The sequence below is a fragment of the Scophthalmus maximus genome, chromosome 20 (genome assembly GCF_022379125.1).
Source record: "Scophthalmus maximus strain ysfricsl-2021 chromosome 20, ASM2237912v1, whole genome shotgun sequence".
NCBI classification, from domain to species: Eukaryota; Metazoa; Chordata; class Actinopteri; order Pleuronectiformes; family Scophthalmidae; genus Scophthalmus; species Scophthalmus maximus.
The window spans coordinates 8,752,501-8,778,564 of NC_061534.1; the positions used below are offsets into that span (position 1 = coordinate 8,752,501).

Below are 26,064 nucleotides of genomic sequence, written 5' to 3' on the forward strand. Positions count from 1 at the left end.
GCCAAACTGTCTCTTTTTATTTTTTTATTATTTGTATATCACTACACTACTGACACGTATTAAAAAATATTGATATTTCATGGCACCTGCATGTGAGACTTAAATGCACCTGACATCACTCACTGCAGGTCATTTATTTTGGCAAAGACGAAGCTTAAAATTGTCCTTAAAAGAAGGAGCCTTAAAGGCCTTATCTTTATATAGCCTTATTTTATGTAAATGTCATTCATTCATTTCAAATTAATGAATGACATTATTTAGATAAAATACAGAGCTCCAGGAAAATCTATAGAAGATACAAAGCCGTCATCGAGACTGACAATTGATTCATTTCCAGTCTTGAATTGCATCTTGCTATTAATTAATAAAAAAAGAAAAAGGACCATATGACACAGTGCTGTACTTAAACCACATAAAAGATTCACAGGAGCATTAAAATCAATCTTGCTGTTATAAAGGCGGTCGGGGCTGTTGAGATTGGAGGCTTCGTCTTGGTGAACGGCCCCTCACAGTGAGAAGGCACAGCTGGCAGAGGTTTGGAACAAAGCCAGTCAGACTACAATAAGGAGATAACCCAGATCAGATTTGATATCAGGACAATCTTTTATGAGAAGGGAATTCCATTTCCCCTTTATCTGTCTGCAGGTTGCCCGGGCACACAAGTGGCCGCCTGCCCTTGCTTTGAGAAAGTCATTTGACATTGAAAATGCTCTGACGGCATAAATCTAATTAAAAGGCTGGGTGGGCTAAGAGCAAAAAAGAATTAGAACAAGAGTAAAATGACAATGATGCTGTTGTGTTCTTGCGGGAGAAGTTGCACAGTCAATGATGATGATACAGCCTTTCAGGGTAATGAAGAAGTCGAACTCTAGTTTACTAATTGACTTGCATTAAATATGCAGAACGCAGGGTGATAAGACCATTCAAGCGTGCATGTATTTATCAAGGGAAGACTCAGTGAGCACATAATGCACTGCCACAAAGACACGGCCTCACACCTCAGCAGAAGCCAGGGTAAACAGTGCTCTATATACCTTTGGGTTTTTTTTAACTGAGCGGCTCCACCCACACAGATAAAGTGTGTATATATGTAAAGACATATACAGTACAAGTTTCGAGGGCCGCTTCACCTCAACACAGTGCAGGAGCTGCAGTGCCGTTTAAATGAATGTTGTTGTGTCTGTGAACTGTGCTGCAGTCCAGTGTGTCAGACTGAAAATCCCTCCCTTTTTTTTCACATAGGTCTGAAAATCAAACTATGAATATTGTTACATACGCAAACTATTTAATTACTTGGGGGCAGACGTTCCCTGATTGCTCAACTCACATAATTAACTCCCCTTATTATATTTATGATAATGTTTTTGTTTTTTTCCCTCACAAGGTGTTTATGTATACCCTCCTGACAAGTTTATAATCATCTGAGAAATAGATTATAAACACACCATTGCATTCCAAGACATTCAACTTTGGAAAATGGCTATAAAAATAAAAAGCACAGTAATGGTGGGTATTTTTTTGAGCATGCTATAGGAGCCATGAAATATAAATAGCCAATAAACCCAGTGCTGAAAAACGTACCTAGATTTTGTGTTGAATTAGTAACAACTCAATCACCACGTCATCAATTAGACATGACAAACATAAGTCAAAGCAACTGACTATTATTGTAAAGTTCACACAGACCCCACTTCATGTGACCCCCAAGGGCAAGAGATAATGCTTCATCTTATAAGATATTATTGCAAATATAATGTAAAACATTTGGCTTCCATCATTGCAAAACTTCAACTAAATGCAAAACTGCCTTCTCGAGGCCATTAACAATATCCTCAGGACATTTGACGCCCGAGCAACCGATGACTTTGGCTCCAGTGAGAAGTGCGTTAAGTCGCAGTTTCTCGAATGGCCACAACATGATAACTGTAACTATAGCTGAGAAAACTCTCCGTTTCGTTATTGTCTTAACAAAAGCTGAAAAAATTTTCTCTACATGATGATTTAGTTGCCTATGATGCAGATGCTGATGAGAAAAAGAAGAGAAATTAAACAGTATGATGGAAAATAACTGGAAGTGAGAAAGGAGACAAAATTATTAAAAATGATATTATAAATAGCTTCATTTATGTGAAATTCTAATAAATAACTGTATACATTTATTTTGTGCTAAAACCTCCTGGTACATATAACACTCTATCTGCAAAGACTAGAGAAGACATCGTTTTTACCATGTGAGCCGTAGGGAGAGTTATTATGAAGTACCCACAGCTCCTAATGGATCTTCATCCGGGGGGATGTGTTTTTTTTTTTAAACAGATGGTTGTTTATAGCGGGCAGGGTCAGTGGTGAGGCTTCTTTGCCCTTGTATCATGCAGTTGTCATAAACCCTGATATGTATTCAAATCATTACTGCGGTAAAAAGCATTTGTTCTCCTCCTTCATATAAAGCATGTGCTTATAAACGTAGGCCTTAAATATATCTCTCATCTAAAACCTGATTTGTTTAAGTTGTAACAAGCGAACTCAAAGAACGCAAAACCCTTCGCCATTGCTGAGCCGTCCCCCACCTGTATGCCACTCAAAACTTGCATTCCCATCTCCATCTGACTAACATATTCATAAAATATTATGCATTTGTCTTGCCCTATCTTGCAATGGTGAAGAATCCTTCCAAAAAAAATCCTGGATCCACCCCCGGATGGGGATCCTGTTACCATGGCAGAGACCAATCTTTGATAAGATTTTCATACAAATCCATCCATAACTTTTTGAGTAAGCCTGCTAACTAACAAACAGACAAACCAAATAAATCCCATGACAATATAAAGCAATACAATACCAATAACCTCAAAACAATAACCTCCGTGGTGGAGGTAATTACACGGCATTCATCAATCCCTGTATCTCTCCGTGCATCTGTGGAATAAAAAGACAAATTACCTTCACACTTATGCTGCTTCAGTCGTTCCTCACTGTTTCTGTCAGTGACAAACCAGTAATCACCACGTTATTCATGCCAACACATCCATTAAAACATCTATGTGTGTAGTCAACCTGTGTGATAGTTACACTCATCGAGCATAGTTTGGTGGACCTGATGCTGTGCCAAGTGTCTCTCTGTGTAATGAGCACTGTATTAAAAAACCAAGGTCCAGACCCAAGTTCAGCCCATCAGGCCGGATCGACTGGGATTACTGAAAAATCAAATTCCTCCATCGCCTCCAATGAATTGACTTATGTATACAAAATAATGCCTGATAATGTGGTTATATGTGTAACTGTGATATATATATATATCAGAGTGAGATAATCAGTAGTTGAGTTAAGAGGACTCTGTGAGCTCGTGTCACTGCTCGGTTCCTCCCCAACAGAGGATTTGAACATAATTTGCGGATCACAGCCCACAGGAGAATCCCCTCAGAAACCAGGCATTTCCACTCTGTATAGAAAGCTGTCTTCTTTTGGGCTACAGCAACACCGTCGCAAGTATGTGTGTACTGTGTGTGTGTGTGTGTGTGTGTGTGTGTGTGTGTGTGTGTGTGTGTTGCTGCATTACAGCTTTGCAGGGATCTATAGCTGTAAATATACTGCACACAAACAAACAGAGCAATATATGTCAGGCCAGATTTGAGGGTGGTCAGAGACTGACTGCACAAAATATCGAATGGGTCACACGTTTCCAGTTGAGCTCAGCAAATATATACGTCGTGAAAAATATGTCTGTTCATCTTTGATTTTCACATTTTCACAGCAAACCAATACACACAAGACGCCGCAGGCCCCATTATCTTGTCTGTCGTTTGTCTAATGCGTCTTGTGCCTCTGTGGTCAAAGACAAATGTCTGCTCATCACTGTTGCAGCCGCCCAGAGAGATTCGCAGTTTTAAATAACATCATTCAAAATTATGAGTAGACATTAATTATGACTCCACTCTCCCCTTTGTCTGCCCTTCAACAACAGCCATATTTTATTTACACCATTGTACTGAGAAACAATGAGACACAAAGCAAATGTTAACTGATGAAACAGGCGTGGGTGAATATTTATGAATATATAAAATCAATGCAACTTCTACCCTTAAGTGAAGACAACTTGCAGGTAATACTATGCACAAAGATTTTTCGTGAGGGCTGAACCTAATCTTTTATTGGAGAGCGAACCCAACAGAAAACACCACTTAACATTGCCACAAAGCATTAGGATTTTAATCTGTCTGTTTGTTTTTAAAGTAACCATTAGTCAGTCACGAAAATCCTAAAATACTTAGAAGAACAAAGACCACTACAAGCCAAATACAAGTCAAAGGTGCAAAGAAAGATCTCAGTCAACACAACGAGAAGAAACGACGACGACTGCTACTCCCCATATGTGACGAAGCTCACACACAAACAGCTGCAATAATCCCTGTCTGGCTTTCATCCTCATCTCAACCTGCACAAGAAGTTCTTGTGTACGGTCTTCTGGATTCTCAAAGTGACACAACCTTTATCTTAGTGAAGTAGCTGAAGCTTTGGAAGCAAATGAAGAACAAGTCAACTCCAACTGTATATGAGCAAAGAGTAATTTGAGTTAGTCCTGCGAAACAGTAGCAACTGCTAATAAAGTCCAGCTCTGATTCATTATAGAAATAAATACAAAAATTCGTAATAGTTTTCATGTAATCTCAGCTCAGCCTGTGAGGAGCTGCAGGCTGTGGCAGCAATTCAAGTCCTTTCTGACAGGAGGAGCAGCGCATCTTCAACTACAGTTTGTGTGCGTGTGCGTGTGTGTGTGTGTGTGTGTGCGTGTCGGTCGTAATAACTGTAAATCTCCTGCAGCAAAGAAAGGTAGAGATGGAGTGTAAATGTGAAATCTGGTGATGGGTTTATGTTTGTTACAATGTTTATGGTATTATAACTGTAATCTTACCTACAAATCTCCATCGGACTCAATTTTTTTAACATGTGTTTGTATTTGAGTCAGGAATATGATTTACATTTTTAACTCGGTAAGGGGGCTAAAATAAGTTGCTGCACTATATAGTGCTATTTCCACAGTCAACAGTATAAATACTTATGTGTACAGTTTTTAGGATTTTCTAGTTAGGACTCAAATGCAGCCTCAAAAGGCTGTTTGAGTGTTTCGATAAAAAATAAAACTACACAAAGAGGGTTTTAGGTGAATGTGCTGACCTGAGCGGAGCGGGGCCGAGGCAGGAGGTCCAAGGCTGTATAGCGCTGGCATGGCGACGCGGCTTCGGAGCGAGCCTGAACTCCACAAACGGCTGGAGACATCCGCGTGGGTTTCTCACAAATGGGCGAAAGGGATCTGGCAAGGAAAGACGGAGCTTTTAAACCACCGCTAAATAGGGGAAAGAGAAGCAGGTGTGGAGCCCAGCCAGGTGCCCAGGGAACAAGGCCACGCCCCCAGAGCCGCGGAAGGATGGATGGATATTTTTGATCTCTCTCAGCTGTGCAGTGTTTCTTTATTTTTCGAGCCTCCGGTTAGTATGAGTCACATATCTCCCGTTGATGTCGTGGGTGTCATTACACCATGATTGATGTAACCAATCCTCTCCCAGTGAATATTTTTATCCTCCAACCAATTTCCTGTAAACATCCTCAAGAAGCAGCCTTTTGACAAGTTCTTGTACTTAAGGCACAAGATCCAACATTTCTCTTTCGTTTTCAGTGGAACCTGTCGCAACAAACACAGTTAATAACACAAATGATCCTTTCTGAATGTGACTGAGCCGACTGCTGGATAACGGTTAGAAACAACTGAATTTCATATCTGATATGAGCTCTAACAATGCAGTGACTCACAAGTTCTCTCTTCTCTCTCTCTCTCTTAGAGTAACTTTGGAGACTGAAGTTTATTATTCTCTTCCCTTCCCCTCACTTCCCGTGGAGTGACGAGACCTCTTCATCTACCTCCTGCTGTACTAACTCTATTACCGTTTCACGAGCAAAGTCATGATCCTTAATGAAGGTGAAGAGTGGTTTGGCTGTGAACTGGACAGTCACAGTAGGGGGCTCTCAGTGGTGGTGCGCAGTGGACGCCTTTGCTCAAGGATAAAGTTGTTTGGTTTCCTCGTTATCCCCTCACGACTTTCTTTGTTCTTATATTCTTTCTATCTCAGTATAAGGGAGAAAAAAGAGATGAAAAGAGATATTTTTTCCCCTTTTGCATTCTCATCATAAGAAGATTTTCTTTTGGCATTTCGAGAATGAAGTTGAAATATCAATAATAAAGTCAATTCACCTCATCCTCTGAAATCCAGATAGAGGAGCGTCTGGCAGCAACGTGAGCTGTCACTGTTCCATCTTTTCAAGCTTGTGTGGTCTCTCCTTCTGAACAGACAGCTTTTTGGCACAATCTGTTGAAAGACCTAATGCGGATTATAACTCTGTGTTGAATGTGCTAAGACTGATTCTGGAGAACAACTTCACCAATTCAACCACACAAAGCATTTTGCGGAGGCACTCTTGTGCTCAAACGTTCGTAGTTTAATATATCCTTTGACTTTAATCTAGAAATTTAAAGTTTATTCTCAACATTTCAACTTTATTCTCAATATGAAAAATAAATTGATAAAAAAAAATTCCTCTGATTTAGATTGACTTGTGCCCCAGATGCAAAATGGGGGGGGGGGGGGGGGGGGTATTCCTCCTCTCTTCTTTTCTTATACCTGGCCCTAATAATAATATTCCATATGACACAGTCCCACATATGTGATACACAAAAGAGAAAGAAAAAAAAACACCACGGCATTAACGTGATGTTGATGGTGTGGTGATTATGGTTTTGCAAGCAAGTGGTCGAACATAATACTCACTCTCCTTGAAACAAGTCCTCTCGACCTGAGGGAAGGACACAACATTTGTCATGAAATAGTGCTTATCACAGTAATGTAGCAAAAGGTAGCTTTTCAAAAATTAATTTTAAGACATAATAAACTGGTATTATGTGACATCCTCAGTCTGCTTTAAATCTTTTAATGAAACTGTGGCCAATTATTTAAAAGATAGAAAGAAACACTGAAAATCACGAGTGTCTGGTTTGATTCTTTGTCAATACAAATGATATGTTTAGGTTACAAAATGCTAAACTGTGTTATCTTTCTGTTGCACACTCTTCTTCAGCTTCAAAGCCATTATTTGGGGATTTCAGTTATTTGGGGGAGAGAGTGGCCTTTCTGCCAGTGGCACTGACACTTTGCCAGGGTGCAGCAGCTGGGGGCGTCTCGCCATCGGCCTTCGTCATGGACCATTCTCATTGCTGTTTTTCAGCTGCACCGACAACAACCAGCATGAATCACCCCATCGCTCGGTCACAGAGGTCAAGAGGATCCGCTGCTCCTCGTGTCCTGCGTCGGGGTCACTTGGAAGGGCGGCAGACTTTTAAGTGCTGGGTTCAAATCTGAGGGTTGGCAAAGTCGGCTCTTTGATGTGTGAGACAAATCGGTATTACAAACTCTTTCCCGGCTACTGAAAGTACATCTCCTCACGGGGGGAAAGGCTGTGGATGAGGTAATGCCTGATTTACTATGTTGGTCACTGAAGGACAAAGGTGATAATCCAACAGTAGGTCAAATAACAATACAGTTCCACACTGAAGAATAAATAAGCATGAACATCCCCCTCAAGGAAAGCGTAACTCTTCTAGCAGCTGCCTTGAAATTGTCAGTCGATATTTCATTTTTGTTCTCGCGTGGCAAAATCTGATGAATTGGTCATATCACTTTGGTTTCACTTAACTACAACCGCTGCTCAATGTAATATCTTTCTATGTAATTTGCTTTCCCCCTTTTTTTGCCTTAAGCAACCTAGTCCTCTGACATTTGTAGAGGAGCATATACAGGAAGGCACAAAGTGGACGCCCGAATATCAAACACGTCACCAAAAACCCAAATATTCTTGTGCCACAAAGTAAAAGCAACAAAAATGAAAAGCATTCCTCCACGGTCCCTTTCCAAGATGATGCAGTACCTGTTTTCAGGATGTAAAGTCTGCATATTATCAGAAATGAGAAGAGATTATTCATGGATTTGGACAAAGAAAGCCACACTTGTCTGGACTAAATGTGCATTCCCTTGAACCATCCATAAGCCAGTATTCAATAAACAGTGCTGTCAAAATCAGATTTGTATCTGATAGGGCCCTGAGCTGGAGTGAATCAAATTTATTTAGCTGTGGGGATTGGTTTGTCTAAATAAGAGAGCATTTGGCCAACAAAATGGATTTTGCTCAGTAAAAATAAGCTAATCATATTGTATACCAACAAACGGGAGACTGGACATTTGTTTGTTTGGACTATTTTCTGGTCCGTTGACCTTTAAATCATTCTTGTCGCTTGTCTGTGGATGTAATTGTTCTGCTCTCTGTAATTAAACTAAACCACAGGCCCATAAGATGCTGTTTCATCCCCTTAACTTAACCTCTGGAATAGTTCACATGAGGATGCACCTCAGGACAAGAAAAAAAAATTGAGTTGGTGATGGTGATGACGTATGTCACTGGCATTGGTGATGACGTATGTCACTGGCATTGGTGATGACGTATGTCACTGGCATTGGTGATGGCGTATGTCACTGGCGTTGGTGATGACGTATGTCACTGGCATTGGTGATGACGTATGTCACTGGCGTTGGTGATGACGTATGTCACTGGCATTGGTGATGACGTATGTCACTGGCGTTGGTGATGACGTATGTCACTGGCATTGGTGATGACGTATGTCACTGGCGTTGGTGATGACGTATGTCACTGGCGTTGGTGATGACGTATGTCACTGGCGCCAGGGGTCGTGACATTGACATTGGTGCTGAAGGATGCTAACACAACGCAAGTGATGCTGCGGGTTGTAATTTAGACTAATACGTTGTGTCTGACGTGTCAAGGTGCGGTTCGGACAGTGTCACATGTTCACAGGGAGTTCAATTTACGCACCTCAGTGGTTTCTTCTATTTCCCCCCAGGGCTATAGGCTGCCACTGTGGACGATCACTTGTAAACTTTATGTACAGAAGATGGATGGCCAATTGTGTGTCCATTTGAGGGCTTGCATGCAAATTTCAGGGTGAGCTCGCCCAGTCACATACTTTTTTAGTTTGCTCTTTTTCTCGTAGAAGCACTTAGTATAATTGCATGCTTTCAATGCATGCGGTTCAAATAAGGTTCAAATTAGCTCTTCAGGTTTGCCAGAGTTTGTGTTTTAGCTCATGTTGACAACCGATTACAGAAGAGACTACATGGAGAGTACATAGACTCTAGAACAGGGAGGAGTGGGCGGTTTTGTTTCTGTTTATTCTCATAATTGCGGTGTTTATTTAGTTTGGTCCTCTTGACACATTTCCCTCGCGGCTTCCTGTATAACAGCTCGGCTGTTATACAGGAAGCCGCGAGGGAAATTGCTCATGTATTGATTTATGTCATGTATACAGAACGAAACCTTTTCAGTCGCCTGTCTTGTTTCATCTACAGTGTAACATACCTTTTATCTAACACTTTATACATCACGTGACTGCCACTGAAAGCATTGGAGAGTCTTGTATATTTGAGGATCGACATCAAAACGGGCCACTGAAGTTCAGCCTTTGATGTGCAACTGCTCTTTTTACCACTTCAAACAGAATGCCACGATGCAGGAGGAGGACACGAGCCAAACGGCGATGTGTATGGAATATTTACCATCTATCTCCCCTAAATTATGAACACATGAACCTGTTTCACTGCCGTCTGTCACGTGGCAATTGCGTCAAGGCCACGATGACAGGTATCGAATGATCTGAAGGTGTCTTTTAGTATACATCAAAAGCGAACAAGGAAAAACATTCAGCCTTCAGCTCTTGCTTGTCGTGTAACAAGTGTAATGGGATCAGGTGACTTACTCACCCAGTCGAGGATGTTCCGTCTCTTCACCCCGCAAAGCTCTTTGGCTGCTCTGGCCATGTGTTGAGGATCATTGCTCTGCTGAATGATGAAATGTCGCACAATGAGTTTCGATTAATTTGGCTGAGGCAGTTTTTTTGGTGGCGTGCGGCCGTTATGGTTTGCATTTTGTGATGATTTCTCTGCAGCCACGCTCACGAATACTTCTCTTGTCGTGTCCACGTCCTGAAGAGCATTCATGACTTGCTCTGGAGCCATAAAAGGATTTTTTTTTGTCATCATGCAAATTATTTTCTGATCATCCGCAAGACCTGTCATCCACGTCACCTCCGTCTTCCATTTTTCCTTTCCTATTTAGAATTTAATCAACTGTTGATTTTGGCAAAGCAACTAGCTCTGATAGCTCTCAAAAGCTCATTATCATCTTCTACAATCGCACGGTCACCCAAATTGACAGAAAACTAATTATTATTATAAAAGTAGTACACATTATTGTATTTTAAAACTAATTATGCTGAACCGGCTTAGTCTAAAGAACAAAATATGCGAAACTGTCCAAAAATGGACGGGGTATGAATAGATTCTCTCTCTCTTCATGGGGCTGAACAATCGGACTACAGTATCTCTATCCATGGTGCTGAAACATTCAACTACAGCCGCTCATGTCTCTGTCCATGGTGCGAGAGAATTTAACCAGGGCCCAAAATCACTCCCTGTTTACTATGTAGTTCACCATATTAACTGTACAACATTTTATTTGAGTCTACAAATGCCGAGTGTGCATCCTCACCACAATTTATTGTGCCATAGTAGAGCAGATACACAAATGGTGTGACAATTTTGAGTGTCACTTTGGTGGACATCACAGATACTACAGACTGACACATCGGAGAAGAGAATGAGTGAAAAAAAGAAGCCGTCTTTTGATTTGTCTCCATTTGCATATTCCCATACTCAGCCTTGTCATTTTGAGTGCATAAGTGTCTTCACTATAATAACCTGCATGGTAAATGGACTGCAGTTGCATAGCGCTTTTCTAGTCTTATCGACCACTCAAAGACGCTTTACAGTCCAGTTGACATTCACCCATTCACAAACACATTCATAAACACATTAACGTTTTCATCTGCTGAACATTTCTATCCAAAGCAACCTACAACTGAGGAAAAACAGGAAAGAGTAGGACAGCTTGAAGTATGTTCTAAGTGTTAGATGTGTTCAATAAGACCAAGTGCAGGAGATCAGGTAAAGATTTTCAGTGCGCAGTAAGTGAAATCTCTGCCTGACTAACACTGGAGGTATATGGTCAAGGAGTAAACACTAGACTATATCACACATTTGCCTGCGCAAATAATGCCAGGCTCGAATCAAAATTGCTTTTTGTCTTTGTAAAAGAAATACTGAAAAATAGGAAAAATACAAAATATCACCAGACTTCTCCTCTAATGACTCTTTCAAACTTTTTAATAGGCCTCTGTGTGCCTCTGCCATATTTTTGAAACTGCTCTTGGTCCATCAATTTTCACTCTTCAAACACAAAATATATTAAAATATGCAGCCGTGCTTCCCCTTTCTCAAAAATAAATAATGTCTAGATCATATCTAAGAAAACAGCGATTACATTTTTGCAGCTATGGACAAGAATAACTTTCGGAAATCCTTAAACAAGTTTATAAACTTTGAAACTACTTTTTCACTCCGACTATAAACAGATTAATCGGGATTAAACATGCTTGTTGTTCTGTTCAATTGTCCTTCCTCTCCACTTTTAACCCAGTCGTTGCCCTCCTTCGTCCAACAGAGATTCGTGAGGCTTTCAAAGTATTTGACCGGGATGGGAACGGCTTTATCTCAAAGCAGGAGTTGGGGACTGCCATGCGCTCACTGGGCTACATGCCCAATGAGGTGGAGCTGGAGGTTATCATTCAAAGACTTGACATGGATGGTATGTTACTCTCTGTCTCTCTCTGTCTGCATATAATCCAGCACATGAGCTCTGCGGTGACATGTTTGTATTTCTTTGTCTCTGTTTCATCAGGTGATGGTCAGGTCGGCTTTGAAGAATTTGTCACATTGCTTGGTCCCAAACTCTCTTCTGCTGGAATGCCTGATAAGTTCCACGGGGCAGACTTTGATTCTGTGTTTTGGAAGGTAAATCTTGTCATCAGCATCGTCAGTCAGGTCCAATCAAGTCTTTACCTTCTCTCTCGTCGTTTAATCTGCTCTCTTTCTTTTCTTTGAGTAAGTTTTTACTGGGATGTTTTAAATAAAATCATAATGTAACAAAATACTGAAGTAAAACCTAATAATTTTAACAACAATTTATTTAACTACATCACATGCTTTACCTCCATGCCTTGCATTCAGTTGCGTTATCACATCATTTATTTTACTGTCTGATTTCAATTGAAATGTTTTCTGTTTTGACGGAACATCCCACTGAATAATCACACACTCTAACTAGCATTCATGACCAGGAGTCAACCTTATTAATTGCTGCCCTGCAGCTTATGTGCGTCACTTTGGGGCGACGAGATAAAAAAGTTTTTTCCTGCGCTAATTAGACCTTTTCCCTGCTCCCAGTGCGACTTGCAGAAACTGACTGTGGACGAGCTCAAGAGACTCCTTTACGACACTTTCCGAGACCACCTCACTATGAAAGACATTGAGAACATCATCATAACAGAGGAGAGCCACCTGAACAGTCCGGAGTCCCATGTGGACATTGAGAGTATGTGCCATTAAAAGATTCTATTTCACACTTTCTTTCTTTTTTTTATCTCTGCTAAAACACTCAGATCTGCTAATTTCTTTTCTTTTCAATTTTTCCACAGCAAGCCCAACACAACAAGAAAAACACACGTGTGTGCGTAAAAGCCTGATTTGTGCCTTCGCCATTGCGTTCATCATCAGCGTTATGCTCATCGCGGCAAATCAAATGCTCCGCAGAGGGATGAAGTGAATTTGTGTCTCCGGCGGATAACATGTATGTAAGGTTGGACTAAAAAAAGCAAATGTTAACCCAAATACTTTACTGCTGTTGGTTTTCTTCAATATTTTCAACAACCACAATGATGCTGTCACAGCTTTTCTGTATAATGGATGAACTGATGTCATTAGGTGATTCTGTACGACCGTAGCATAACATGGTATAACAGGAAGACAGACATTCCAAGGGCTGCTTAGTTCCCTGTAACAGTAATATATCTGACTCAAATGTCAAAGTGACATAAGAAAGCAGACAATAGAAGAATTCAGTATTTCAGTGTACAGTATGTGCTGTAGAAATAGCTGTGCTCGGTATAATATATCAAAACAATTGATGTTGTCCATTAGAACTCTGCGATTTGAGACACAGCTAATAATGATAGTATCGATTATAGTAATAAGCAATACAAAAGTGCAGATGGGGTAAATATTGTAGCTTTAACTCACTTGCAAAAAACATAATGCCTAATGCAGTGCATATAGTGTCTGTTTTGAGTGTCAGTGTAACAGATTTTGAAAGCTGTGTGTGTGTGAGTGTGAGTGGGTGGATGTGAGTGTGAGTGAGTGTGTGTGCATCTGAGTGTGTGTGTGTGTGTGTGTGTGTGTTTGTGTGTGTGTCTAATACGTCAAAATTTACAGTGAGAAAAATATCTGTGCAACCAATAACTTTCCCATGTCTGTACTTTTTGTTTAGTGCCAAACAGCAAATGTTTGCATGTTTATCGCACAATGAGGTAGTGAATACGGTAAACTTTATACTTGCTAAACTTCAGCATGTTACGATCTTAGCGTAAACTGTTGTACCGGTTGTAACTGTTGTACAGACTCACAGAGCCACTAGCATGTCTGCAAACTCAAAGATAAATACTGCGACGTTATGAACAGCTTCAGAACAACTCACAGGGGGTTTCAGGAAAATCACCCGAATCTGTCACGTGCACTGATTCGTTACTTTATAAAGAAATGTTACAAACATAAACCATTTCATATTTTGAAAAGAATCATGGCATTATCTATAAAAAAAAGTCCAAGTTCATTTTTAAAATGACATTTAAAAGCAAAGAACCCAACTCTGGAAAGTACTGCTATAAAGACCTCCACCACATGCTGTGTGCGTGTTCTCCAGTCAGCTGTTCTGCAGAAGAATTTCAATTATTTCTAAAGATGTCACGGATTTCTAATAAAACTAAAAAAAAGATGAATTGACTTTTTTAATGCTCAGAGTGAGCCCTCTTGGCTGAACACCTGGGGATTTATTTGTAGGTCAAACAGCTATTCTCTGAGCTGAAACGTGAAATTGTTTGTCTAAGATTCAAACAGAAGTGGACAATTAATTCCAAATTAGAGGCATGACACCCAAGGAAATCATACAATCCCTCCAAGAAATGTCGAACAAGAATGTGTGCATGGGTACGTATGCAAAAATCCAAAATCCCAAGATGAATGTTGATCTCCTGACCATCAAACAACTGATGAAACATGCTTCTGTCTGCCTGTGATACATGTCAAATGTTACAACATATTTTAAATCATTGCATCTATAAGAGATGCCAAAGTGAGGGGTAATGAGTCAAAGTGAAAGACATTTGAGTAACTGTGAACTGAGCCACCAGCTGTGAATACAATTCAATCATAACATGCTTAGAGTTCCAATAAAACTTGGTATTAACTGTAATATTTATAGACAATATGTGTGGAGGATGTAAAGTTCACATGACACACTTGCATGTACATTAGACCGAAAAAAAATTGTGTTTTATGTGTGTGAGAGATCACATTTTGAATTCTGACGTATGTATTCAAATGATTATGCAATTTGTGAAGTGATCATTGCAAGAATAATCTCAGTGTTTGACATTTTCCTGTAAATGTCAAATGTTGTGGATGTGCAAACAATATCAAAAAGTACTTGCAGTATGCTGTGAATAATAATTCAACATATCATGAGAATGTTGTTTTCTGGCTTTTACATGGACCACCAAAACAACATATTGTTTAAAGTATAACATGGTTATATTTTCTTACTTGGAAGAGCAAAACATTAAATCTGTGTAATTTTATTATGAATGTAAGCATAATGTTTTGTAAAAAACAAACCAACAAAATATTAAAAAAGGCAATTCTGAAGTATGATTTCCAGTTTGACTGGACATTCAAATACAAGTCCTTGAGTGTATTAAGGCCATGCTCTTATATCCATTTTTCTGATTTGTTAAGATTGTCTTATTTTTTCAGAATGTTTATTTTAACAAATATTTGTCAAATATTTACAAAATGTTCTATATTTTTCTCACTCTTTTTATCTTAAAAGTTTATCAAAGCTAGAGCGCAAGATGAGACAGTGGCAATAAAACTGATATTTTATCCCATAGTAGCTGTTTGTGTATGAACTACATATGAAATCACATTACCTCTCCATGTGAACATATCATGTAATACGGTATGGGTTTTGTGCAAATATGAAATATATTGTGTCAGATCTTGTCTTAGGACATATAAGCAAATATTGTGTCCTATTCTTGTGTCACAGTGTTTTAATGAGTGAATTCATGTAAACCTTGTTGATGGTTGTCTCAAATGTTCTTTACAAATTTGATTTAAACTGTTGAGATTTTCGGTTCTGTGCCTTTGTCTCTTGGAGTATTAAAACCTGCACACTCATGCCCTGTCTTAAAGTAACTTTAGAAGACTTTTAGAAAGATGAGTAATTCACTAAATAATTAATTCTAAGAAAAGACAAGCTGATGCTAAATGGGTATAAATATTACAATTTCTGAAGAAATCGTTGTGGGATTGCGCAACTGGATTGCTGGCTTGAATTTGTATAAAAAAGCAATTGAAGTTGTGTGAAGAGTTGGAAATGTAAAAAAAAAAGAAAAAGTAAATTCAAATAAATCAAATATGGGTAATTGATATTTTGAGCTTGTGAAACGATGTCAACAAATGCTTTCACAGCCTGCGGCCGTATATCACCTTTTGTGTGCATGTAACAAAAAACTGCACTAACGCATCTGAATATGTGAATTTGTAAAACAAAAAAAATCTCACGTGTTCAAGTTTGTGAATGTGTAATAAAGATTTGCAGCTGTAGAAATTTTTTGTGTGTGTCCTAAAGGTTTATGCAGGAACACTTTCAACAGTGAGGTTTTGCACAGCCGTTATTTGATTCCATACACTCAGAAAATATCGCTTTTTGACATAACTTAAATTCACTGAAACTGTGTGGAGCCCGCCTTCCTCTTGGAAAACCTGTGGCCTACACTATATTGTGGTGAACTGCTATAATAAAGCAAAAAATAATGTTATGTTTCCTTTCAATATAAACATTCAAAAATTGTCAAATCTTGCCAGTCACACTCCAAACCCTCCCTTGATCTGCCATTGACATTCAAGCATCCTTGCGCATAATCGGAACGTTTTCCTTAAAACATGGACGACAAAAAAAACATGATGGCGGCATTGATTTGACAGTGAAGTACTACGTCACTGTGATGCATTCAACTTCTCTTGACTGAGATGCCAAAAAATAGACATAGGGAGCTTTGAACAAGTATCAGAGTGCATGAATGAAAAGGTCTTGATGAACGTGTGGACTATTGATTGTCTACAAAGTGGACTGAGATCTATTTGATAAATGACTGCAGAGCAGCATGAGTGTCTGTGTCGCACAGTCGAGGATGATTACAGGGTCACACAGTTACGAGAATGAGCTTTCAGTGGGAAAAGAACAGGAGCTTGCCATCAACGTTTTACTGACCATCCTTTATTTGAAGGAACCTTGTGAAGTTTTCCTGTTTACATTCAGTTTTCTTTTTTTTGGTAAAGATTTTAAATTATTCAGTTTGCATCCACATTTGCTTGCTATCAATCTACTTTTTCACAGTCTACGTTTGCATTACATTGCTATTTGTTGTTGTGTTGCCTCTGCTGTTGATGAGCAGAATAGTGTAAAATGGTACAATTAGGGACCCACTAGTGGGTTCTCATCTTAATGAGGATTCTGGTGTCAACACTTCAAAGTATATACATCTCACCACAACCCCAGTTAGGAGGAATAATCTAACAGATGTTTTTAAAAGGCCAATGTAATTTATAAATGTATTAAGTCATGAATAAAAGACAACTGAATGAGTTTAACACAATTAGGTAAAACAGATGATTCAAAAACTGATTCAGATAATTAAAAGTCATGAAATCAGTTATTCCTTCAGTGATGTAGTTCAGGATTAAATAGTATTAAAACAACAAAACTAAAAACTTTCCATCTGCTCAGCAATCCCGTATTTGAGCTTTGTTGTAAAGCTGCTGATTGGTGCAGCCACGACACGCAATCAGGATTATTGCCCTTATAGAAACTCCTAGTCTCACATTTTGTTTGAAAAATGTTGTTTTCAGTAAATACAAATTAAATTTTACTCATTTTAAACTGGCTACTTCAAGTATTGTATTCCCATTTTTAAAATTAGAAATAGAAACAGCTTTTTAGTATCGACTAAAAACTTTTTCCTAACAACAACTGTGTCTGTAGCATTTGTCACATTAAACAGTGATTCCCACCCATTGGTGAATACCTCTCAACCCCATTCAGTGTTCACTTTGACTTTCCATCCGCCCGGAGGAGGAGGTAGAAGTGATGGCGGAAGGTCAGGAATGGAGAAAAGCTGTTGAGGTACGTCACTTTCTGTTGGGCCCTCTTCACTGTCTTCCTTATCTTTTAGATCTCTGCAAAAGGATAAATTATTGATCAGCTGAATACTTCATCAACGGGAATAACGATTAGTCATGTAAACCGTGTATGACTAAGTGTTGAAACAAAAATGAGCACGATTACCCTTTGCCACCGAGGGCAGATCGCCTCTTCTCCCTTCTGGAGAGCCATTCTTCTACACTTCGCCCAGGCCTCAGTCTGTCCTGAGAGTCCTCTCTGTGCTGTGTTTCATCTGAAAGACGAGAACATTTTGACTCCCCTCAACATGGAGTTATTCACACAATCTTTTAGATCAAATTTAACTCACAACCTGAGCTTTGTGTATTTGTGTACAACGAAAGAGTTATTCAGATATGCACAATAGTTAAAGTTGCAAATGCTATGTAGATAAAATGCGTGGCATGTTAGATTAATCATGCATTATTTTTTTGAAACCTCTTGAACACACGGTAGATACTACAACCCTCTGGTCACAGCTTACCTTCCACCTGTCTTTTTAGGTTAAACAGCTCCTGTTCAGACAAGTGAGAGAACCTGCAGTTTGGGCCAAAGTCACATATTCCTAAAAAGAAAAAGAAAACGCCAAAGAAATAGCATGTTTGGAAATATGCATTTCATACAATTCCCTTCTTAAAAGGGAAATGTTTGGTTCTGCTGTTCCGTTACCTTTTTGGAGAAACTTCCGGCATGGTTTCTTTGTTTGCTCGTCATATAGAAAGGCTGCTGTGTCTGTAAAAAGCACAATGATAGTTTGTCCATGCTTGTTAATATATAATCCTCCACTGTGAAGTTAATAGGTGGGCAGCCAAGAATGCATTTTGAAATATAAGCATACTTAATTCGCCAGTCGCAGTCATAGAAATAGGTTTAAGCTTTGCTTAACATCATAAATAGTAATCCTCACACACTGATTCCATACACAACACATACAGACGAGAACATCATACGCCGTTTCACATACGTGGTCACGACTCACCTCTAAAATGGTCGAACCAGGCCTTTTTAGCTCTGTGATGCTGAACGCCGTTCAGGTGTTTTTTCCTGTTGTGCATGTTGTCCTGAAAGGACCGGTCACAGTAGTCACAGTAGTATCTCCTGCCCATAATGCAGGTTGTGTGTTCAGACCTCACCTCTCACCTTTTACACTCCTGAAAGACCAAAAACAGAAACAACAGCTCTGTCAACAAATGGTAAAATACTTCCTATATACAGTATTACACTTAAATGTAAATGTTGCCATACAGAAAAAGCTCTCTGATTAACTTTAAACATATGTCACAGCCTGCGAAAGATGCCTGCGAACTATCAATCTTATAATCATTATCACGTAATCCGTCAGCAATATTTTTCTGAAAGCTTTAGCGTTTTTTAATAAAATATAAAAAAATGCTCATCACAATTTTTCTAGAGCCCAATGCGACAACCTACTATAGAGAACCCAGATATAACATATCGAAATGTACAACTGTGTAAAATGGAGTATGCAAAGCAACATCCCAGATCTCATTCAGCCCCAGTCCTGTTTTAACATTGAGACATTTTGTCAATTTCTTTTTCATTTTGTATAAATGCGTATTATGGTAAAATGTAAAGCGGCAAAGCAGATTTGCCCTAAAACTACAACATATAACGTGGGAACTACAAACCTGAACCAGTAGAATTGTTATACTAATAAGAACACATGATTAATATCATAGTGTCCTGGACTGGTGCAGACTGGTTTAATATTAGTTTGCTGCCATCTACTGGTTCCTAAAGGAGGTGCCTTTTATTTTGAAAATGCCACAGCAGAACTTCCTGTTCAACTCGGATGATAAATCAGCTTCAAGTCTGTAAATACAGAGCTTCTTAGAAAAATACTGAGCTCGTCAACTGATGCTTTGATTATCGTACGAATACTTCCCAGCGCAGCAAAGCGTTAACATCCGTTAAAATATCTGTGTCGCGATGTTAAAACGGATAGTACAGCTCCCATGACTACAATCACTCGAATGGACGCTAGATCTGAAGAGAAAGGAGCTCAAACCATTGGTGACACAATGAGATCACATCCTCCTTCATCTGTGCTTTTAAATTGTCCTTTAAAGTCCACACACAAAGTAAATGTAACTGCACTGCAACATAAAAAAAGTCCCGCTCACGTCTTTAGAGAGGTCCTAGCTTCTTTCGACCGGGCCGACCCTCTTCCTGCCGTCCAGTGCCCCAGCTTCCGCTCCTGCGCAGTGCGCACTCATCAACCGTCATGGCGCTGGTCAAGTCCGTCTACAACCTCCTCTTCAGGAGAACGTCCACTTTCGCTGTATCCATCATCGTTGGAGCGGTTTTCTTCGAACGATTATTTGACCAAGGCGGCGACGCGATATTTGAGCAGATGAATCGCGGGGTGAGTTGAGTCCGCCGGTGATGTTTAAAGCCTGTTTGATACCTGACCTTGTGAACGGAGGGCGAAGCGGCAGTTATGTTAGCTAAGCTAAGCTAGCCTCTTCGCCAACACCGGCTTCCAGCCTCCCCTTAACTGAACTTCCGTGTGTCGGTACGTTTGTGTTTGTGCGAAACTAACGTTAACAAACCGGCGTTTCATTGTAGAAACTATGGAAACACATCAAACACAATTACGAGGGCAAAGACGAGGAATAGGACGCGGCCCCGGGGTCATGCCGAGTCCGAAGTGCATCTGTTGTCACACTCTCCATCATCCATCCTGGACTCCTCGCCCGCATCAGGAAGCAGTCAACACGGACACTGTGCTCGAAGTCATGCCCAGGCTGGCAGCGGCTTCCAGGGGAGCTGTGGGAGCTGACTGACGGTCCAGACCAACATGAAGATGGAACAAGGTCCCCCACCCCGCCGCCTCCATCACCCCCTTGCTTGTTATGTCTCTTCTCTTCCCGGATTATAAATGGTTAAATTAAACATGTATTACAGTCGAACTGAGTGTGCTATGTTTTGATTTATGATATCAAACATGTTACGCCTGTGTTCAGTTTTTTTATTCTCCAAAATCCTATTGATTAGATTTGGCCTTTTATGACACGTCTTTATTTAACTATGACCTTTCTAGTATTGTCATATAGGCATAGCCACCTTATGGCCTGTGAAACTGTCTAAAGCCCCAAATAATGGCTGCACTCAGTGCAGAGCATACCTCTGCCTAGGCCAAAAAAAGAAATTGTATGCAGTATTATCTAGTTCTTATAGTAGTAATACAAAGAAATAACAAATTATTTATTTGTGTTTAAGATGAAACCCTGGATCTACTGCTTATAATCTGCACCCACACCAAAATTGACTGGGTTTGTCCAACGCTCATGCTCCATCCCTGGGGTAAACTAAACCAAGCTCCACAAACCAATTTGGAAATTGGTTTAGTGTTGGTTTTTTTCCTGTTAACAAATAAACCAATAAACGAACAGGTGGAAACCTATTTACACAAGTGTCTTGTTAAAGGGACATGGGTGTTATGCTAGTTTTTTTTTTGTCAAACTAATACACAATGGATTGACACCTGTGCCTTATATGTGATACTAACACACAAAGAAGTTGAGCAGATATGCAGATTTGATGCTCAAGTCTTTGCCAGAGGCTACCATGTGTTTTTAACAACCTAATAAGTATAACAAACTATTTTACCTACAGTAGAGGGTGGATTTGTATTAGAACACTGCAGGGGAAGAACATCTTTTCTCAATGGATTCTATATGTGCTAGAAATATTGTTGTTGCGAAAAGTGACCAGTTAAACTAAACTTCACCTGTTGACAAAGAAATTTAAAAGGAAGCTCTCATCGGGATGAGGTTGTTAGACGTAACCATTAGCGTTCAGCGCTGGCTGTTATATTTACTGACAGTTACAACAGTAAACAACTAACATCCACATTGTTAATTTGAGTATTTGTGAAAATGTGTGGTGAAAAGTGGACAAACTGAATAATTAACCACTGATGTCTAAGTAAAGTAAGTAAATAATGTTTATTTATATAGCACCATTCACAGACACCAGTCACAAAGTGCTGAAGGATAAAACATGAGATCAAATATACAAGAAGGATTAAATTAGAATAAATAAAAACTAACAGGGATAAAAGCTGAGTTATTAATAAAAAAAATATTCACAAAATCAAAAAAAGCACATGAAAACAAGCATGGGTCAAACATTATTGTCAAATCATAAGTAAAAGCACACCTTACTGAAATGCTAAATAGATGCCGGGACTGAAGTATCTGCTTTGCTTTTTGCATGCCACGTGAAATCATTAGTGCTGTTTACAAAGGAGACATGTTATCCATGACAACAGGGTCAAGCAAGCCACAGATGTTCAAGTGCATTGCAAACAATTCCTATAGTCTCAGGCCTTTAGGTGGCACAGTAACACTTCCTGTCTTTTCAACAACAACACAGTTTCAACTGTTGGCTCAGGGGTAGTTTTCACAGCCTGTTTTGAATCTTGGCTAAAAAAAGAACAAGGTATATTGTATCCCTTGAAAAAAAATTTGTATATATATATTAGTCAGAAACACTTGTATTTGCATTGAACAAGTTCTGCACGATATTTCTGAAAAACGGGCTTTGTTAAACTTACCAGGGAAGTGAGCCTCAAATGTAGAGATTTACTGCAAGTACAACATAGAGCAATGTATATTACTGTTCACAGTTTAAAACTGAACCCGTAAAAAAAAACTTAAATAAAAGCACACATTTCAAAAGTTACAATAAAAGGAGGTAACTGAGGTAACTGTGACCCATCCGCAGGCATATTTGCGAGTGGTGAGAATTTTTCCGTACATTCCGTACATTAAAATTAGGAAATCAGCATGTTGGTGATAAATATGAATTAACATTATGGATGCATCATTCATAAGAAGACTTGCAAAATGTACAAAAACAAGAGGTAAATGTTTGGTACGGTAGTCATCATACATATGTGTTACAATATTGCCTTTGCCATATTCATAGTTAGTTCAAGTCAACTTGTAAAAACAATATCTTTTACCCAACCCCACAGTCGAGTAAGCCAAAGGCTTACACCCAAGTCTGATAAGTACTGTAATTCAGGTGTGAGCATTTTTTCACAAATTGTCCTAAATTTGGGGTCAACATCTCTCTTCATGTTGTACCCCAGGATGGAAGATTCCCCGACTGGCTGCCACGGCAAGAAGCGTCTGTCCTGAATCTTTTGGGCTTCGACTGCATTTCCTCCCTCGATGCAGAGGGCTTCCATCTCAGCATTTCTTCTCCTCAGCTCATTTACCTCCAGTTTCATTCTCTCTCTCCCGTACGACTGCACTCTGGCCCACAAGGTCGCATTGAAGTGCTGATAGAGTCTCCAGTCAGCGCCATTCCACTCCAACACTTTGGCTCTCAACTCAGGGGTCAGTTGAGATAAAGATGAGCTCTTGCGAGCATTTAGTTTAAAATAGAGAATGTCCTCTGTGGTCCAACAGAGTTTATCCTTCAGCAGGATAAGAGACTCCTCAAAATACTCTGCAATGAGGACCAAATCAAAATGTTTCGATACGCTCTGAATGCCCCTCGTTACACGAGGATCATCAGCTTCAACGTTGTTGTCTAACCCAAAGTCGAAGAAGAGCAGATTTTTTAGGTAGTATGAGTTGTAAGCTTCTGGGCTGTAGAAGGCCTGAGGATTGTTTAGAAACTCAACCAGTTTGTTCTCTCCACTGATCCTCCACGTGAGAGGAACTGCTCTGTGATAATAATGGAAGGACGACTCAAAGAGATCCACGGGGTCACGTAAGATGGTGATGTACACGGCACCCGGAGGCAGGAGCTTGGTCACTTCTTGCGGGTCGAAACGCATGTGGTTACAAACAATGTTGAAACACCCTCCGGGCCTGTAGTCCTTCACCTGGGAGCACCGGAAGGGCGATGGGTAGAAGAAGTCATTGCGCCCATCAGGGAAGGCAAATTTGAGCTTGTGCTTCTCTCCAAATCTGAACAGGATGTTTAGCACAGTGCTGCTGGCAGTTTTATGGGTCTTCATGAACATGATGTCCACTGTGGGGGAGCACTCCTCTGACTGGGACTTGGTGCGTTCAGACGGCGTGGTCGCATTTTTCTTTGATAAGTTTGCCATGCTGTGATGACATGTATCCTCCTGGGAGCCCCTGGGAATAAAGCATATATGGATAAGTGAATTGACTTATATCTCACCAAAAATAAGGCTTTGCTCTTGAACACTCACCTCAGCTTCTCTTGAGTCGGGTTCGTCAGGCAGTAGAGCACCAGCATGATGTTGGTCAGTAAAACCCACAGTATCAACCCTCGCGTCACAGGTGTGCACTTACTTCCTTTGATGCCAAACATGATTGAAATCCAAACTGGAACCTGTGAATGAAATTAGAGAGAGAGTTTACAGGGAAAAGACCAGTATGGCTGTGAAGGTGTTTATACACACCTTTCTTTGCTGGTTGCTGTGTTACTGTTGCTGAACCTATGAGCAGTTACAAAGCCTGAAGGCTGCAATACCCTGCAGCCGTTCTTACACACAGGGAAACGAAATGAGTCGCTATCGCTCAACCTCGTCGTCTCTATACAGTTGGGTAATTAATGTGCCTTGTCAAAAAGACCTGGCTTTTAACTTACATGTAACATACATTGCAGTGCTGCTAAAAAAAAAGGAATATTTTAACAGCGATCTATGTAATAAACTGTAGAATAAGAAAGGAAGAGAGAAAGAACGGTGTTTGAGAAAAATTGCTGAATGCACAAGAGCCCCCATGTTTGCACTGTAAACATGCTTATGGTTCTTGAATTGCTCAAAACAAACAACGGAAATAGAACATTAGAGAGAGTTGAGGTACAAGCGGCTTATGACAAAAAAACGAAATAATAAGATTAATAATAAGAGCTAAGACGTATTTTAACGTTAGAAGCCTTTTAAAGAGATTGAAATAGGTTGTGTCCCTGTTTACACATACTTTGACTTGTACACCATGTCTGACATTTGATGAAACCTATCATGTATGTCCCCTGCAGTAGTTGTAGTGGATGATTAAAGAAATTCAAATTGATTAAAATCTATATACATTAGAGAGGAACTAAATTTGAGCTTGAAATAACAATTATGCAGACCAACTATCAAAAACATTACAGAGTATATAAATGACATGTTTCGGGAATGAATCAAAGAACAACACACCTGTGGAAGCATGTGTGGAGGACATACAACAAGAGTTTTCTTTACCTGCAGATGACAGCATGAGCAGCTCTATGGTGAAGGACTTCAGTAGAGGAGAAACCCCGTTGTTGTCCAGCATGTTGTGTATACTCTCTGAAGTCATGGGCCTCATTGGCCATGGAGACTTAGGAGGAAATTTGAATCCTCCTCCCACGGGGGTCGGAACCAGTTGTATTGTCTGATAGGCACCTGTCGGAAGGCACAACTCTATTAGACTGTTGTGACAGATTTGTTGCGACAAACCAGATATAAAACATTTCCTGGGCCTCTAAATCAAAGTGGAGCCCTATTATGCTGTAATCGGGCTGCTTTTTACACATACACATCTTCACTTTGTTTGGAAAGGACCAATCCAGGGTCCCAACAGGGTCCGCCTGACTCCGCCCAGCTCAGTCTCCAGACACCTGGACGCAGGTGCTGTTGACATTTCTCAGTTGCTGTTGACTGTTGGCTGCGCCTGAATCATCTCTTAGTCAGGAGGTCCCATTGATTTTGGCACGGGCAGCCCCTTCGCTTCCTGCGGTACAGACAGTTATTGATGTCATTGACAACAGAAGACGTCACAGAGCACAAACAGGCCATGTCACTAGATAAGAGCAGGTTTGCATGCATCCACTCTGGGGTTTGCTATAATTTGGTATAGTTTGGTTCCCTTAAAGGCAGCAACAGACTAAAATATGGTGTCATTATGTCAGTCATGATGTGCAATGAGTGTCTAAATCTATAAATCCTCCCCAAACAAACTTACCAGTATTGATTAGGACTTCCACCTCCAATATTAACAGTATTTACAAGAGTTAAATACAACTCTGTAAAGTTTCTTCTTTACATTTTTATTGTGTTATTAAATAATAATAACTGATAATAACGTACAATATATGGTAAACAAAACAAACCACCAACGTCAATGCATCCAAAATAAAATAATCTGTTATTAGGTTAACTACACATAAAAAACAGTTTTTCCCACTCAGAGTATTTTATTGTAACCACCAACCCTCCAGGCATATAAAGGCAGCTTGTTTATGAGTCATTGCCAATAAATCAAGCAACAATTATTGTTTGTATAGTGCTAAAATTATGTAATTGAAGCGTCAGTGTTTATGAGACCAACCAACTTCATAATACACTTTGTTTCATTTCAGGTGAGGGATAAAGCAAATTATTTTCATGGTCCACTTGTAATAGGGAGAATGGTTCCTCTATATAACTTTATTGTGACTATCAACCCTCCAGGCCAACAAAGGCAGCTTGTTTGTGGACCTGTCTAACAATGATACTCTCTGTTCATTTGATTTTTT

At 39.8% G+C, this 26,064-nt stretch overlaps 4 protein-coding genes across 6 annotated transcripts in view; 2 read left to right on the forward strand and 2 right to left on the reverse strand.

The window, feature by feature from the left end:
* Positions 1–15,950, forward strand: part of cabp7b (calcium binding protein 7b) — a 17,078-nt gene extending 1,128 nt beyond the window's left edge. Inside the window, exons 1-5 of one of the 2 annotated variants that reach the window (XM_035608539.2) lie at positions 9,612–9,756; positions 11,674–11,817; positions 11,911–12,023; positions 12,456–12,603; positions 12,707–15,950. In XM_035608539.2, the coding sequence (XP_035464432.2) occupies positions 9,615–9,756; positions 11,674–11,817; positions 11,911–12,023; positions 12,456–12,603; positions 12,707–12,834 (675 nt within the window). In that variant the 5' untranslated portion in view covers positions 9,612–9,614 and the 3' untranslated portion in view covers positions 12,835–15,950. Of the gene's footprint in view, positions 1–9,611; positions 9,757–11,673; positions 11,818–11,910; positions 12,024–12,455; positions 12,604–12,706 lie in introns of those variants that run through there. The other variant, XM_035608540.2, reaches the window with a different exon arrangement.
* A 653-nt stretch (positions 15,951–16,603) lies between these two features.
* Positions 16,604–19,864, reverse strand: zmat5 (zinc finger, matrin-type 5). 2 transcript variants are annotated; one of them, XM_035608541.2, is made up of 6 exons: positions 19,710–19,864; positions 18,545–18,716; positions 18,235–18,297; positions 18,050–18,130; positions 17,692–17,800; positions 16,604–17,582 (listed from the first exon to the last, which is right to left on the reverse strand). In XM_035608541.2, the coding sequence occupies exons 2-6, from the start codon at positions 18,669–18,671 to the stop codon at positions 17,435–17,437; spliced, it is 528 nt and encodes a 175-aa protein (XP_035464434.1). In that variant the 5' UTR covers positions 18,672–18,716; positions 19,710–19,864; the 3' UTR covers positions 16,604–17,434. The 2 variants fall into 2 exon arrangements, with proteins under 2 accessions (XP_035464434.1, XP_035464435.1); XM_035608542.2 differs by having other exon boundaries at positions 19,595–19,720.
* LOC118285140 (cytochrome b-c1 complex subunit 9) lies at positions 19,788–20,498 on the forward strand. The gene is made up of 2 exons (XM_035608544.2): positions 19,788–19,951; positions 20,155–20,498. The coding sequence occupies exons 1-2, from the start codon at positions 19,811–19,813 to the stop codon at positions 20,203–20,205; spliced, it is 192 nt and encodes a 63-aa protein (XP_035464437.1). The 5' UTR covers positions 19,788–19,810; the 3' UTR covers positions 20,206–20,498.
* A 1,019-nt stretch (positions 20,499–21,517) lies between these two features.
* On the reverse strand, positions 21,518–24,942 carry gal3st1b (galactose-3-O-sulfotransferase 1b). The gene is made up of 3 exons (XM_035608538.2): positions 24,770–24,942; positions 23,768–23,910; positions 21,518–23,690 (listed from the first exon to the last, which is right to left on the reverse strand). The coding sequence occupies exons 2-3, from the start codon at positions 23,887–23,889 to the stop codon at positions 22,532–22,534; spliced, it is 1,281 nt and encodes a 426-aa protein (XP_035464431.1). The 5' UTR covers positions 23,890–23,910; positions 24,770–24,942; the 3' UTR covers positions 21,518–22,531.
* Between the last annotated feature and the right edge of the window lie 1,122 nt (positions 24,943–26,064).